Source organism: Nelumbo lutea, chromosome 8, assembly GCF_056320005.1.
Source record: "Nelumbo lutea isolate HS-2025 chromosome 8, American lotus-T2T, whole genome shotgun sequence".
In the NCBI taxonomy this organism is placed as follows: domain Eukaryota; kingdom Viridiplantae; phylum Streptophyta; class Magnoliopsida; order Proteales; family Nelumbonaceae; genus Nelumbo; species Nelumbo lutea.
In genome coordinates this window covers 24,527,100-24,542,436 of record NC_142691.1, presented here as the reverse complement: position 1 = coordinate 24,542,436, position 15,337 = coordinate 24,527,100, and the positions used below count along the sequence as shown (strand labels likewise).

At 34.3% G+C, this 15,337-nt stretch overlaps 1 protein-coding gene across 1 annotated transcript; it reads right to left on the bottom strand.

The window, feature by feature from the left end:
- Positions 1-3,837: 3,837 nt before the first annotated feature.
- LOC148843419 (uncharacterized) lies at positions 3,838-5,826 on the bottom strand. The gene is made up of 5 exons (XM_088959411.1): positions 5,757-5,826; positions 5,548-5,672; positions 5,352-5,448; positions 5,143-5,252; positions 3,838-3,933 (listed from the first exon to the last, which is right to left on the bottom strand). Exons 1-5 carry the CDS (start codon positions 5,824-5,826, stop codon positions 3,838-3,840), a joined length of 498 nt encoding a protein of 165 aa, XP_088815537.1.
- Between the last annotated feature and the right edge of the window lie 9,511 nt (positions 5,827-15,337).

Sequence of the window (15,337 nt, the reverse complement as noted above, 5' to 3'; positions counted from 1 at the left end):
TGGCAAATTACGCTCTGATCGTATGGTCATGATTCATCTACCGAACAATTTAATGATTGATCGGTACAGGTCAGAATTTTTTAACCCCACCGTCCTGACCGTGAATTGATGCCAAATTCGCGGGCAGATGCCGTATACAGGGATTACCAGAAGACTAGGATTGTCATTCAGAATTCCGCATGGCATTCTCTATTTTGTAAATTGCTGAATTGAAACCTCCCCCGTACAGCCGAACTTCTGACCGTTGTGGCAAATTACGCTCTGATCGTATGGTCATGATTCATCTAACAAACAATTTAATGATTGATCGGTACAGGTCAGAATTTTTTAAACTGCTGAAGCGAAACCTCCCCCGTACAGCCGAACTTCCGACCGTTGTGGCAAATTGCTGAAACCTCTCGTGAATTTGCATCACATCCCCTTGAAGGAATTGGGTGGATTGAGGTGAATGAGGGTTAGGGTGCATCCCAATCCATTATTCAAGCGGGATATAGATTACTCTTTTTCCAAGGTATTTTCAATTTTAGTTAATTTAAAACCACATGCATGTTTTAAGTTGAACAAGAAAACACCTCATTAATGTTTTCAGGGGCCAAGAAAACACCTCATTACATTTCTGATATTTAGTTACTTATTTATGATTTAAGGTTTCCCTTGCACATGCCCATGTCCCCTAGTTTGTGCATATATATATATATATATTAAGCTGAAACGTGTATGTAAGAAGGCCTCGTACGAGTATATATATATATATATATTAAGCTGAAACGTGTATGTAAAAAGGCCTCGTACGAGTAAAATGGAATCTAACAGTATTTTTTGCCTTAATTTCATAGAAATTATAAGAGTGCTATTCTCTACTAATTCTCTCTTTTGTTTTTTTCCTTTCAAATTACAAAAATGCCACTCTTACCAACTCTCTCTCTCTTGCTTTTTTTCCTTTCAAATTACAAGAATGCTACTCTCTCCTATCAATTCTCTCTCTCTTACAAATTACAAAATGCCATCTCTCTCCTAATAAATTACAAGAATGCTATTCTCTCTCCAACTAAGGGAGACCTCAGCTCGGCATCTCGATTGCCAGGGGACTTGCAATCAAAGGTAGTTGAGTTCGAGCCAAGTCGAGCTCGAACTTCTGACCTCAAGCTCAAGTCTCCAATTCAAATTGAGCTCGAACTAGACGACACCTCGACCACTGAGGGAGACCTCGACTCGACACCTCGATCATTGGGGAGATCTCGGCTTAGCACCTCGACAACCGAGGGAGACCTCACCTCGGCTAGGGAAACCTCAGCTTGACACTTCAGTACCTGAGGGAGACCTTGATTTGGCACCTCGACAATTGAGGGAGACCTCAACTCGACACCTCAACTGTTTGAGAGACCTGCAATCAAAGGTAGCCAAGCTAGAACTTCCGAGCTTTTGACTTGAGCCGAGCTTGATCTTGAGCTCAAGTCTCTAATTCAAATCGAGCTCAAGCTTGATTGTTTATGAGCGAGCCCCTGCAACGCAGGGTCACCTCTGCTAGTAAATATATTAAGCTAAAATGTGTACGTAAGAAGGCCTGAGGATGAGGGAAATGGAACCTAACAGTATTTTTTGCCTTTTTTATAGAAATTATAAGAATGCCACTCTCTACCAACTCTGTCTCTTTTCCATTTTTTTCTTTCAAATTACAAGAGTGTCATCTATCTCTCTACAAACTCTGTCTCTTTTCCTTTTTTTTTTCTTTCAAATTACAAGAGTGTCATCTATCTCTCTCCTTATAAATTACAAGAATGTCACTCTCTCTCCAACTAAGGGAGACCTCAGCTCGGCATCTCGGCTGCTAGGGGATCTACAATCAAAGGTAGTCGAGTTTGAGCCAAGCCGGTCTCAAACTTCTGAGCTCAAGCTCAAGACTCTAATTCGAATCGAGCATGAGCTAGACAACACCTCGACCACTGAGGGAGACCTCAGCTCAGCACCTTGGTCACTAAAGGAGATCTCGACTCAGCACGTCGACGACTAAGGGAGACCTAAGCTCGGCACCTTGTCAACTAAGGGAGACCTTAGCTTGACACCCTGCCTACTAGGGAAACCTTAGCTCGACACTTCAACAGCTAAGGGAGACCTCAATTTGGCACATTGACAATTGAAGGAGTCCCCTCTATAATAAGCCTCTCCATGTTTAGTTCTTTTGCTAATTGTGCCCCTTGGATTGCAGCTAAGACCTAAGAGTTAAGCCCTTGTAGAGTCCCCAACTCCAACTGGTCCTGAAAATAAAGAAGGAATGTGACCTTCATTTCTAAAAACTCCCCCTAACCCAGATGGACCTGGATACTTCCATCAAAGTTTAACTTCACAAAAACTTTGAAAGGAGGAGATCAAGATTTATGCACAGATTTCTTCTTTGAAGAGCTCCTTGCCACTTTCCCCCAATTTCTCCATATATTGCCAAAGGAAAAAAGTGAAAACAGTTCCATTGTTCTTACCCATGCATCACCCTAGTCAGTACACATTCCATCATCTCTTCTTTACTTCTTTCCTTCTCCAAGAAAATTCTTGTGTTTCTATCACCCTAGTCAATACACATTCCCCTCTTATTAGGCCACATAAAGACAGTGGGATCGAATAGTTTATTAATCTCCAATGGCATGGTCCATCTACACCCATACAAAGCAAAAAACCATTCCCAAATACAAGTAACAAAAGGATAGAAGATTACTAGGTGGTAACAAGTCCCACCACTAGATTTGCAAAGAATGCACCAGTTTAGAGATAAACAAGTATATGGCCTTCTTTTTTGCAAGACATCCATGGTATTGATCTTCCCATGACACACTTTCTTTCTATCTATCTATCTATCTATCTATCTATCTATCTATCTATGACTGTTTTGAGATGATGAGCGAATTAAGTTTTGACTTGCTCCTGCAAGTTTTATGGTTTTGTGCTGACTCCAAGCTAATGAAGGTGTTGGATTCATCTCTAGGTGACGACTCCTAGAGGAACCTAATGCTGCTGACTCCATTAGGACCTATCTTATGTTTACTGCAATTAGCTTAGTTCTTGGTAGAAGATCTATTAATTATCTGCCTTAATATTCCAGGTTTATTTTCATTATTGCTCTTCCCTCCATTTGCATTTTAGGTTATGTCCTTAACGTCTACATGCCTCTGACTTCCCCATTAATCTTTTCTCTCTTCCCTTTGCATTTTCTTTGCTATTGAATATCTTCAATTCCCTCTAAGTAATACAGCAGACATCCTCATCGGTTCTATTTTTTTTTTCCCAAAACTTAAGCACCATTTGAGATCAATTTCACCCCAATTCCAATTTTGCTTTAATTGTTTACTAAGGGAGATCTCGACTCAACACCTCGACAACTAAGGGAGACCTCAGCTCCGCACCTTGTCAACTAAGGGAGACCTTAGCTTGACACCCTGCCTACTAGGGAAACCTTAGCTCGACACTTCAACAGCTAAGGGAGACCTCAGTTTGGCACATTGACAGTTGAAGGAGTCCCCCTCTATAATAAGCCTCTCCATGTTTAGTTCTTTTGCTAATTGTGCCCCTTGAATTGCAGCTAAGATCTAAGAGTTAAGCCCTTGTAGAGTCCTCGATTCCAACTGGTCCTGAAAATAAAGAAAGAATGTGACACACACATTCTTTTGAGCCTCAATTGCCTTTTCTAGTAAAGCCAGTTAACCCCCTAATGCATAATTGCATATTACATGGTTTTAGGTATTATCTTCTAATCAACTAGAGCATGAAATGACACACACATACATATGGTGATCATAAGTAACATTTTCAAAGTTGCATCTATACCTAACTTAAGGAACATAAAAATGTTCATTTAAGATAAACACAGACCTTTATGAAGTCAGCTAGCTCTAACAAAGAATCCTTCAAGTAGCCTGCTTCCTCAAGTACATGTGCCAGAACTTGCTGTACAAAAAATGAAAAAAAGAGAAGGAAATATACATATAGTTAACATACAGACCTTACATCTTTTGTTTCTGGTCAAAATCAAATGGAAGGATACACCGCACATAATAGCCCAGACAGAGACTTTAAATCATGATTGGTCAGGAAATATAATCAAATATTCTAATGCAAGATGAATATGAAAAGGTCAATGTACACATAAAGCAATAGCCTGAGGCACTAAGAGTAGAGACTAGAGGGTAAAAAACAAGATCTAGTAAAGGACATTCAGAAGATAAGTAAGACAACAGAATCCATATTGAATGATTTGGTAACATATTGCCCTATCAAGGAGAACATACTTGGACAGCTTTATTTGTTTGTAAAGGGCAAACCAAAATTCATAAAGGTTCAACAGCTAAGGTTTTTGTAATAATTGAACAATACATACAGCATCTACTGACTAATCATTAACATGACTACAGTAGCTCCTCTTTACCCTTTTTCTTTCACTCCTTTGAACTTGTATCACCATTTACAGATTGGTGACGCCTAGAAATGTTCTGCTTTTAGAAAAAGAGGTGTTCCATTTTGTTTTATTTAGATAATATTCTAGCAATGGATTTATCATATATTAAGCCTATACTTGATTGTCAATTTGCGTTTCAGGAACAACTACAAACAATGGGCTCTGGATTTTTCAGATCATTATTCAGAAGAAAAATGAATGAGAAAGAACCAGCTTTTAGGGACTTTCATTCAGAAGAGTTGGTTTTCAAAGTCTTCATTGTAAATTTCATTTATTATTCAATAACTCCACCTTCTTTATGGAGTATATAGCCAAAGCCAAATAATAATGAAGAATCCACTGGCAATTAAACTCATTCTTGTGTCTTGATGCTATCAACTAAAAGGGGATAGTGCAAGTTGACTACTTTTAAAAGAACAATGAAAGGCTAAAAAGGATCCTAGTGGAAATGGTCAGAAATGACTTGAGTACTTATTATTAAAAATAATGAAATTGAGAATAGGATATGCAATTATGCATTGAGATGAATACCTAAAATTGTTAGATAAATAGTTAACAATTATATACTACAAATTGCTGATAAAAAAACAATTGTATACTACAAATTTAGATGAACTCATCTCAGAAGAACAAAATAAGGAAAAACAAAAGAATTTGGGAGCAGGCAATCGCAGACAGTGGGGGACTGATCATAAACTGACCTGCCTCTGCTGTTCAGACATAAATGAACCAGTCAGATCCCGCAACACATCTAATATATCATTGAAGGCGACCTTCCCATTACAATCTGTATCATAAACCTTGAATATAACTACAACAAACGACATAAGAACCTGCAATTAGAAAATAGGAATGAAAGCTGGATCCCTAAACATGATTTAATGGAAGAGCAGAGAACAGAAGCAATTACATTCGATTTTCTGTTGCATAGTTGCACGAGAATTAAAGGCAGACAAGAATGCCACGAATTCCTTAAAATTCAATCCATCGACCATCCTTAATAATCTCTAAAACAGAGACAAGTAATCCGTAAATCCTGAAATTCCGTATCATTTGGTTCATATGGCTATGGGATTGTAAAGAGAAAAGCATAAGCAATTAGAAACCTGACAGAGAGGATTGATAGCGAACTCCGGCACAGACAAGAACCCCTCTGCAGAGATGAATCCAGCACCATTTCGATCGAGCTGACAGAACCTTTGGTAAAGCAAAACGATTTCTTGCTGTGAAACTGCACAGTTAAAGGCATACCAAGTCTACTCATTACTTCAGAAACCCTAAAAACTGATTTAACATAGTGTATGCATCTACTTACAGGTATGGTTGCAATGCTCCTGGACTTCTTCAATGTCGTATTGAGTAAGCATAGACGAAGTGTTTCCCATCGTCACAGAGGCCGGGGAGAGAAATTTCCTGAGAAGCAATAGAAAGAGAATGAGGTCTGTTGGTGGATGAGGAATCCTAATTCCACCATTCAAGCTCGATAACGGAGGCTGGGAAACAACTAGAGAAGGGAAAGCAGAAAAAGAGAAAAACTTCTACAAGCAAGATCGTAGATTCGTGGTATCGTACCGCTGAACTTATCGTACCGCTGGACTTATTCATGAGGTGAATATTTAACCTAGTGCCACTATGTATTTTCCCATGAATGCTACCATGTGTTTTCCTATGAACATATATATATATATATATATATATATAAGTTAGAGTGCCATCATGTGAGCCTTGAAGTGCAATGGGATGTGGATTATCTCATACATGGGGTGTGGCATATCTCTTATCTCTTAACTTTTACCATGTTGTTCATGCATGAGGCCACTCATCCATATAATGTACACATTCTTTCTTTATGTTTATTATTGCTAGCAACATCGTAAGCCACTTAACTAGCAGATACTGAAATGTGATTAACTAGAGAAGTGAGGGAGATGTTTAAGTGGCTTTTTTCATTATATTATTCTCTAAATGGTTCATGGAATGGTCCAGAATTGGAATCAGATCGAATCCCTTGGAATTGGAATCACTTATCCCTATTTGGTTCAATTAAGAATCGAAATTGGATTCACACTACAAGAAAAATCATTTCTAGCAATAGTCAAAACTGTCACTAAAAGTCCTAAAAATGGTCACTAAAACTATTATCAGCAATCGGCAAACTATTGCTAAACCAAGTGCTGCTAAAGGTTCTAGTGGCAGTTTTAGCGGTTGCCGATAAAACATAGAAAACTATCGCTAATGATTTTTAGCGGTTGTCGCGACTGCCGCTATAAATTTATAGTGGCAGCCATGAGTTTTTCTAGCGGAAGCATCGACTGCCATTTAAGACCGCCGCCTAAACCATTGTCGGCTTAGGTCAAGACCGCCAACTTAGACATAAAAGAGTGCCACCTTTGAAGGCCAGTCAAAATGGTTCAATTAACTCTAAAGCGGCGATACATCGGAACCACCAGCTTAGCATTAATAAAGGTGGCGGTTTTGACCGCCGCCTTAGGTTTATCAACTAAAAGATTTTTTTTCCCTATGCTGGCAATCATGACCGCTGGCACAGACCAGCTTTAGTTGTTTCTATGTATAATAAGCAACAAAATTTGCATGGTTCTTGGTGTCTATGGTATTCCTCTTCTCCTAACCCTCCTTTTCAAAATGTTCAGCCTCCTTCACCATTCTTTCCATCCCTTTGGCATGGTGTAAGCTAAGAAAATGACCATTTTATTTTAATAAATGAAGAGAGAGAGAGAGAGAGAGAGTTTACTTAGGAGGAAAGCAAAAGGAATAAGTAGTAGAAGATAGATAAGAGAAATTGACCACTGATATTAACCTCCTTTCTTGCTTCTTGGAAAGCTATCGATGAACATTAATGAGGCATGGTGTTTTTATCAATCGCCTTCAAGAGCAAAACATTTTTGTAATCAGTTATAGTCCAAATATCTAGTCAACACTACTTAAAATTCAGGTCAAAGAGAACATATTTTGGAAAGATAGTCCATTTGTCTAATTTCCTTAGCGTCAATTCTTTCTGTGTAGGTGGTCTTTCTTTATGATCTCCTCTGGTTCTGCCTAAAACATGTATGGAATGGATACAATTAGCATAAGAAGTAAATCTAAAAATAAATAAATAAATAAATGTCCAAGTAGATGCATGGTAAGCCCAGTTGACAAAGAGCTAAGTAATGAGTTATTGGGCACAACACTTCTCTTCCCATACAGATGCTTTCCTCTTCCCAGATCCGAATATCTTAAACCACACTCCTTACTTCTATCCATCTACATGGCAATTAAATCACATGCACCTTTTAGCAAGTAGTGAAAGGCCAAGCAATGGTGGGTACCACTTTAATTTGAATAAATTTTCTAAAATTGATTCACGACTGATTCAAGAGAAACCCGTTGGGTTACAATACAAAATCGTCGCCTTGTCTTTTATTTTATATTGGTTTAATTCATCCTTTTAAATGTATCTCATCCAACACTTTTTGTGGCCACTAGCTCTAAATCGTCGGGTTAGGCCATTTTTCTTGTAGTGCACCTATCAAAACCACCTTGAATTTTACAAATAAATTTATAATTTTATTCATCCAAATTAAATTTAAATACAAAATAATGTATTTCTTTTCTTGACAACCTTTGTAATTTTAGTTTTACAAGAAAAAAGAAAAGAATATTTCTTCTGATTAGTCCACATGCACAGTACATTGTAGTCTTTGAACTCTCTTTCTCTTCAAGTCTTTCCATGTAATTGATTCATATATTCACCATCTTCTTGATTGTCTCGATGAATGACTCAATAAAGCTATTCTCGTGAACTTATTGTGTTCTTCAAGCTGCTATCATGCCTTCTTCTATTTCTTTATGTATTTTCTATTGATAGAAATAGTAATCAACTTCATATCTCCTCCTATTGCATCAACACTATCTACCCATAGCAAAGTAAAATTACACCATTACTTGGTTTCTTCCAATAGTTTAAACTTCATCTGGAATTTGTTCTGCACAAAAGAATGACATTGAATCAATCTAAGAATCATGAAGAAAGTTTGAATAATATGGAAGAAAAAATAGATCAACCATACTAAATTTTATTTGATTATAAGTTGGTGGTCATACCTAACAAAGTTCCCTCTAGACTCCATGTTACACGACTGATAGATATTGATGAACCTTTTACAATGGTAAGTACATGGTTAGTTTCCTTATAAATTCATCTTAAACACTATTAGTTTCATTAATTTGTATGACATTAGTAAAAGCCAAAACCAAATGTGGCATATAATTATATCTAGTACATTGACCTTAACTATAGGTTCAGGCCAACCATATTTGTCAATTTTTAGGTTACAACATTAACTATATTGGAAAAACAAATCAAATTCTAGAATATGAATGCCATAGTTCACCTTAATAAAGTCTTCTTCTAAATGGTCACCCCATAATCAATAGCTATTGAGTTTGTATTCAGATGTTATTTTTCTATGTAAGACATTAAATCTATAAGAACTTAGAGAAGGTAAATAAACCAAGGTGTTCCAAAGAAAAATAGAAGTATGACATTGTCTTTTTTTTGTTCTTTTTGATGAATCTTTGATTAAGAGAACAAAGAGAACTAAAATGGCACTGAGCAATTTGTAATCTCCTATATCTTGAATGGCTTTGAGACCAACCTCTCTCGTAAAGCAATTTCACCATTATCAAAACCAATTATACAAAAGATAGTCCAAGTCAGGAAAGAGAACATGATTGTGTAATGATTATATCATAAAGTAAAAATTCCTCGATTGATTTAGAAGGGACATAGAAACAATAGGTTACTAAAATACCAAGAAGTAATGTATGATGAGAATGATGGATTTCATTGCTTGTGACAGTTAATCCCTGGTGAACGGTACAAGCTACTATTTGTAGAAGGTCGTCCAATGACCATAAAGCTTGTTGAACTAGAGAATGTTATGTGACCTGAATACATAAAGAAAAGAGAAATAATTAACAACCACCTACTCTATCAATCCATGAGAACGAACAAGACAAAATGATTTTCATTTGCATAACCATAAAATTGTAACATATGTGCATAGTATCTAAGAATTGAATATGTAAAATTTGATTATGTTAAGTTACCTCATCAATAGGTTGTACCCACAGATGTTTCATTAATTGCTCATGACCACTATTTTGATAATCAACTATACTTAAAGCATTAGGAGGTGTTCTTGGACGTTTGAGGATTAAAACTATTAAAAGGCAAAAAGAATGTATGAAATTAATTAAAGATCACAAAAAGAAACCTTAAAATTAAAACATATTAATGTGAAAAAACTTGAGCCTATACACACCTAAAAATACAATAATGCTAAAAGGATTATCTTGTGAATAATATTGGTCATTAATAGTAAATGACTAATTATACAACATGGAATTCTTAAAAAAGCTTATCATAATCATTAGTGCTACTTTTTTATTCTAATGTATATGTTAGTTGTTAGTTTTGCATAAGACTTGAGGATTGGCCAAATAAGGTTATTTACATTTGGGACAAAGTCACAGTGCTTCAAGAGTACAATAAAAAATTCCCTGTCTTTAAACCAGTGATTTAAAAGGCGAGCCTTGGTGCATAGGTGAGGTGCATTTCAAGGTCTGTGTCTCAGCTCAACTGTGTGCCTTGGTTAAACTTTGTGCTTTTTGGAGCAAGGTGGCTAGGTTTGGGGCTCTAAGAACCCTCTTTTTGCTAATGGTGTTCATTCATTCTTCTTAATTTTACCTTAACTCTTAAAAAAGGGAATGAAATATGCTAAACATCATAATCATATTTCTCTTTCTAACCCTAACTTGACCTTCAATTGACCCTTCATTTTCAAATTGGCTTTGGGCTAACATTTTTAAAGTTGCACTCCTACCATAATCCATTCATTTACCAATTGAACACATTGGGTCTTGTCTAATGAGATCCCATTATAACTAGACCAATGTGACAAACCTATATGTACGCATTAATATGGGTAATAAACCTGATGCTCTTTTAGTAGATAAAAACTCATTTAAAATTGATTAATGTCCCCATATTGGTTGGTTAACTAACCTTTGAATAAAGTGTCTTCAGCATTATGGATCTGTTACATCATGCAGGGTCATGTGTCTAAAACCAAAACCAAAATTATTGCATTAAATCTACAATTTTCAGGATAACATATTTAATTATGGTTTTGAAAAACTTATGCATCTAGAATTCTACTTTTAAAAGTATATAACTAACATGTTCAACAGATTTCAATTTTATTAGATGTCTCAAAACAACCCATTCAATTATATTTGCTTTAATTAAAAGGTCATAAAAATATGTTTGTTTTATTTTGGACATGTTGAATATTTTGTTTTATTGAAATTTTTAATATTTATGCATAGATATTTTTTGTTAGGTTGGTTCATACCATTCATCATCATTATTGGTGCATTTAGACCTCCAACCCTTGGGGTATAGGAAGTAGATCTACAACTCTTATTGAAAATGTGTATACTATTGTTGAGACAAAAATGGGAAGACGAAGAGCATTTGAATTAGGTGCATGTATTTTGATACTATTTGTTCCTTGTAGGTAAACACACCTCTGTTTTGGATTTAACTTATATGATGCAGGGCAATATAACAAACTGATAAAATGTCTCTTGTGGGAAGACGAAGGACAAATATTTGTAGGCCTCTTAGGAGTGCACTTTTCCTCCAAAATCAATCAATTCAGATCATCTATAAAATGTGCATAATTTTCTTGATACCTCAACAAATATTTTCTTTATCACTGTTATATATATATATATATTGATGCATCATCATAGTAAATATATAAGCCAAAACAACTCATTAATAATAAAAAATGGCTTGATAATATTGAATGATAAGCCTATCATAAACAAAATTCTTGATATCTTTCAATATAAGCCCAAGGGTTGAAAATTTTATAGACCATCACGTTGAGCCTATTGGGCTAAAATCTGTCAGATAGGGGAGGGTCAATAAAGCAGAAATGGAAGCAATGGACAAACCCATGGAAGAAGAAACATAGATTCTTCATATTCTTGAATTAATGTCAATTTTGTAATTTTTATGTATTTTGGATTTTAGTAGTTTTAAGCTCATTTAAATTTATTTTCTTATTCATTAGTTTTAGGAATAAGATTAGTTATCTTAAAGGAATAAGATCAGGGAAAGTGGCGACTTGAAAAGTAAAATAAGGGGAACCCAATGAATACTTTAGGTGGACATGCTGAAAACTAGGACTCAAAAAAAAATGATTAAAATGGCTTATTACTAAAACATAAAACTTAGATCAGATGAAAAGCGAACATAGAAAACATGAGGAAAAAAAATACATTAAGTAATAGGAGAGAAAAAAATAGAGGTAAGCTAAACTCAGGTTCAAATTGTATATCAAGAAAACTTCACTTACCTATTCAAAATAAATTGGACGTTAATACTAATAGAGAGAAGGGGACACTAGATATAGATAAACAGATGTAGGCTGGATCGGAACTAAGACAAAAACAAGAATTAAGCCATGAGCTATTTCTTGCTTCCACAAGAATCAATCAAAATAGGACATGGAGTGTGCAATGACCCACGAAACCAGTAGTCGATCAATAGTTACATTTCAACAATGGTTTTGCGTGCAAATCATAATTATATCAAGCACCCTGATATAACTAAGAAAGTAGATAGATCAAGAATTGGACATCCAAAGCAAAAAAAAAAAAAGATTCAGAATGTGTAGGAGATGCCAAATCAACACTAATTATTGTATTCTAAAATCCCAACACCCTAGTAATATTGCGTAAACCTACTAAATTGAAATTATGAGCTCAATGGATTGAATGTACCAATGAATTTCAAGCATCATTGTTTTAACAAGTTTTTGAACTTGGGTCATATACTATCATTAATATCATTTTCCCTATTTTTTTATTTGTCTAACGATCAACTGCTATAATCATTACAACCACTAGTTGAATTAGTTATATAACTTATAATAAACAGAGAAAGAAAGAAAGTCTCACCTATTAATTTTGATTTATTCTTTGATTGTCGTTTGGTGGTAAAAATTTCAAAAATGAGATAAGATCAAGAGAAAGAGAGAGAGATAGAGAGGGGGGGGGGGGAGGGAAGAGGAAGAAAATGAGAAAATAGGTTATGTGGGGAGGTGAAAAGGGCGCATAGTTCAATTTTGGAGTCTTATAGCGATAATCAGTGTTGTTTTTAGCAGAAGTTTTAAATGACTACCACTAAAAGTGTGCGATTATGAAAAGGGCGCATAGTTCAACTTATAGTTATCTTTACAGTTGCCGCTAAAAGTGTTTTTTTTGTAGTGTGCGATTATTGTTGTTTAGCTCATTGAGAGTTGGAATGGGAATCAACTACAAAAATTTCAATTTTGTATTAATCTATTTATATTGGATACAAAAAATATGTCGAATTTTTTAACACATTATTGTAATACGATATCATCTTAGTGAAATATACAATCAGGTATCAAAATTTCCTACAAAGATGTTCAACCATAGGCATTCCTCCCTTAGGAATACAATAAAACAGGTATTTGTTGTCTTAGAAAAATATTTTTCAACGTCACACAATACTTTGACTTTGATACTGAATTTAAGATCGTTATATGCTCTACAACCACATTGTGGGGGTTAATCCACATAATCAATTAACTTAAAAATTGATCCATAAGATAGATGGGCAGAATATATTGTCTAATGTTAAAATGAGAGATATTGGCAATTCCTTATAAACCTTATCACATAATTATAAATGAATGAACTAGCTCAGTAGTCTTCATTTATAATCAACTTTAATCAAATATGTTCTATGACTAGAGGAGATTATGTCAATAAATATGATATCATAAAAAAATTATTGTTTTATACGAGGTTGTTATTAATTTCTATTTCATTGTGTTTGATGCATTGAAAATATTTATGTGCTACTTGTTTTTGTTCTAATATAGTATTGTTAGTGGTTGGTTGACATTTCTACTTTTATAAGTAATAATTGCGTGTGATTAACATTTTAATATGTATTGTAAGATTCATTGTGTAATTTACTTTAATGTTATAGGTATGAACTATTGGTTTTTGTTAAGTTAGAATGAAACCATTGGTAGGGATGATTTTTAATAAGGATGCAGAGTGATCGTCTATTGGTAATAGGAATGATATGGGAAAAGATATTTTATCCACTTCATAGACTGTGCCAAACAAAATTGATTAATGTCAACAAGTCAGGTGAAACAATGCAATGGACATATCTTTGATTGAATTACAAGATTGACAAGTTGTATTAAGAAAAAAAATTGATAAGGGGTTTTGGCCAACTACATCTATTTGTACTTTTATAGATGTATAGATAGGAGGGAGGGTCATGGCCAGACGAAAACGTTCAATGTCAGTGAACTAGTATTTGTAGGGAATAATGAAAACCAAAACAAAATATATGAGCCTTATGAGAAAAAAAAATAGAGATCAAGAGATACATATTTAAGAATTTGGTTTAAGGTTTTGCTAATCAAGAGAATTTGGTTACAAGTTGAAAGACATTTTTCAAACAGTCAAACCTGAGGAAGGGTATACAATAAGAAGGCATTGAGAAAAATAAATGTAAAATAGAAAAAAAAAATGGAATGATCTCTTGTAAATGGATTTTGTCCCCAAATGAAGATTGAAGAGAAAGATTTTATTGTCAATGATTTCTGCCCCTAATTGAATAAGAAAGGAGTAAATAATTTATTTTGCAATTGATTGTCTCATGTCTCTCAAACGAAATAGTCAAACTTTCTTTTATTTACTTCTCTACTAGCGAGGACTCGTGCGATGCATGAGATTTATCATGGAAAAGTGAAACAATATATAGAAACTAATAATTATATTAATAATTTTAGTAATTTGTTATAAAATAATTTAATAGTTTAGATTAATTATATTAATATTTTTTAACAAAAATAAGGCCCATTTTGCACGTCTTTTTGTGAAGATCTTCTAGTAGCTCTAATAGTCAAAAGGCGTATTAAGCATTTACATGAAGATCTAAGGAGCCTGAAGCATGTTTGGCATGCACGTGTCTTTATGTGCGTCTTTCTGTGTGAGAATAAAACATGAAAGACACGAAAAGCTTCATTTGGAGATTCCCAAAATCAGTCGGCCAAAATGGGTTTTTTGCGTCTTTTCAGTGCTCTAGCTTTTGGCAATTAGATCTTCCACAAGCCAAACGGAAATAGATTAAAAATCGGTCTACCCAGCTTATAAGTAGTCGAAAGATTATGCGGAAAGATGCGCCAAATGGACCCATAATAAATTATTACTAATTACTCAATAAATTATTATTTTTTCATATTATTCGTTAGTGTTTTATTTTATTTATATTACTTTATTAATCATTAATGTTATAATTAAATTAATATATATATTAACTTTTAGGTCATAATCAAAATAATCTAAATCCAAGCTTAAGGTTTAAGACTGTAAAACAAATCCTCGTCCCCATCCTCGGTTGGGTATCATTATCAGTCTCCATCTCTGCCAAGGCAGTATCCATTCTCAGCCCCACCGGGTCGGGGAAGTTGAGTATCAAATGGAATGAGGAACATTGTCATCCTTATTCACATTCGAATCCTATTAATTGGTTAGTTGTCATAAAACTATAATTTGAAACCTAATAAATAAAATTAAATTTTAGTAAATTTTTTTCTAAAAACTATTAAAGAAATTAATAAAAATTAGTAATTCATAAAATAATAATAAAAAGTAAAAATTATTAAAATAATAAAATAAAACCTCATTGCACTCCATACAAAAAACTATAAAATTTAATTAAAATATTAAAACTAATAATGACCTAATTATAAATGTCTTAAGACT

What these genes read in the sequence shown, in the direction of transcription:
- LOC148843419 (XM_088959411.1), bottom strand. Translation starts at nt 5,826, where the DNA reads ATGGGAAACACTTCGTCTATGCTTACTCAATACGACATTGAAGAAGTC. An exon ending in TATGCAACAGAAAATCGAAT is followed by an intron (nt 5,253 to 5,351) that starts GTAATTGCTTCT and finishes CGTTTGTTGTAG; the next exon opens with TTATATTCAAGGTTTATGAT. An exon ending in TGTCTGAACAGCAGAGGCAG is followed by an intron (nt 3,934 to 5,142) that starts GTCAGTTTATGA and finishes TTTTTTGTACAG; the next exon opens with CAAGTTCTGGCACATGTACT.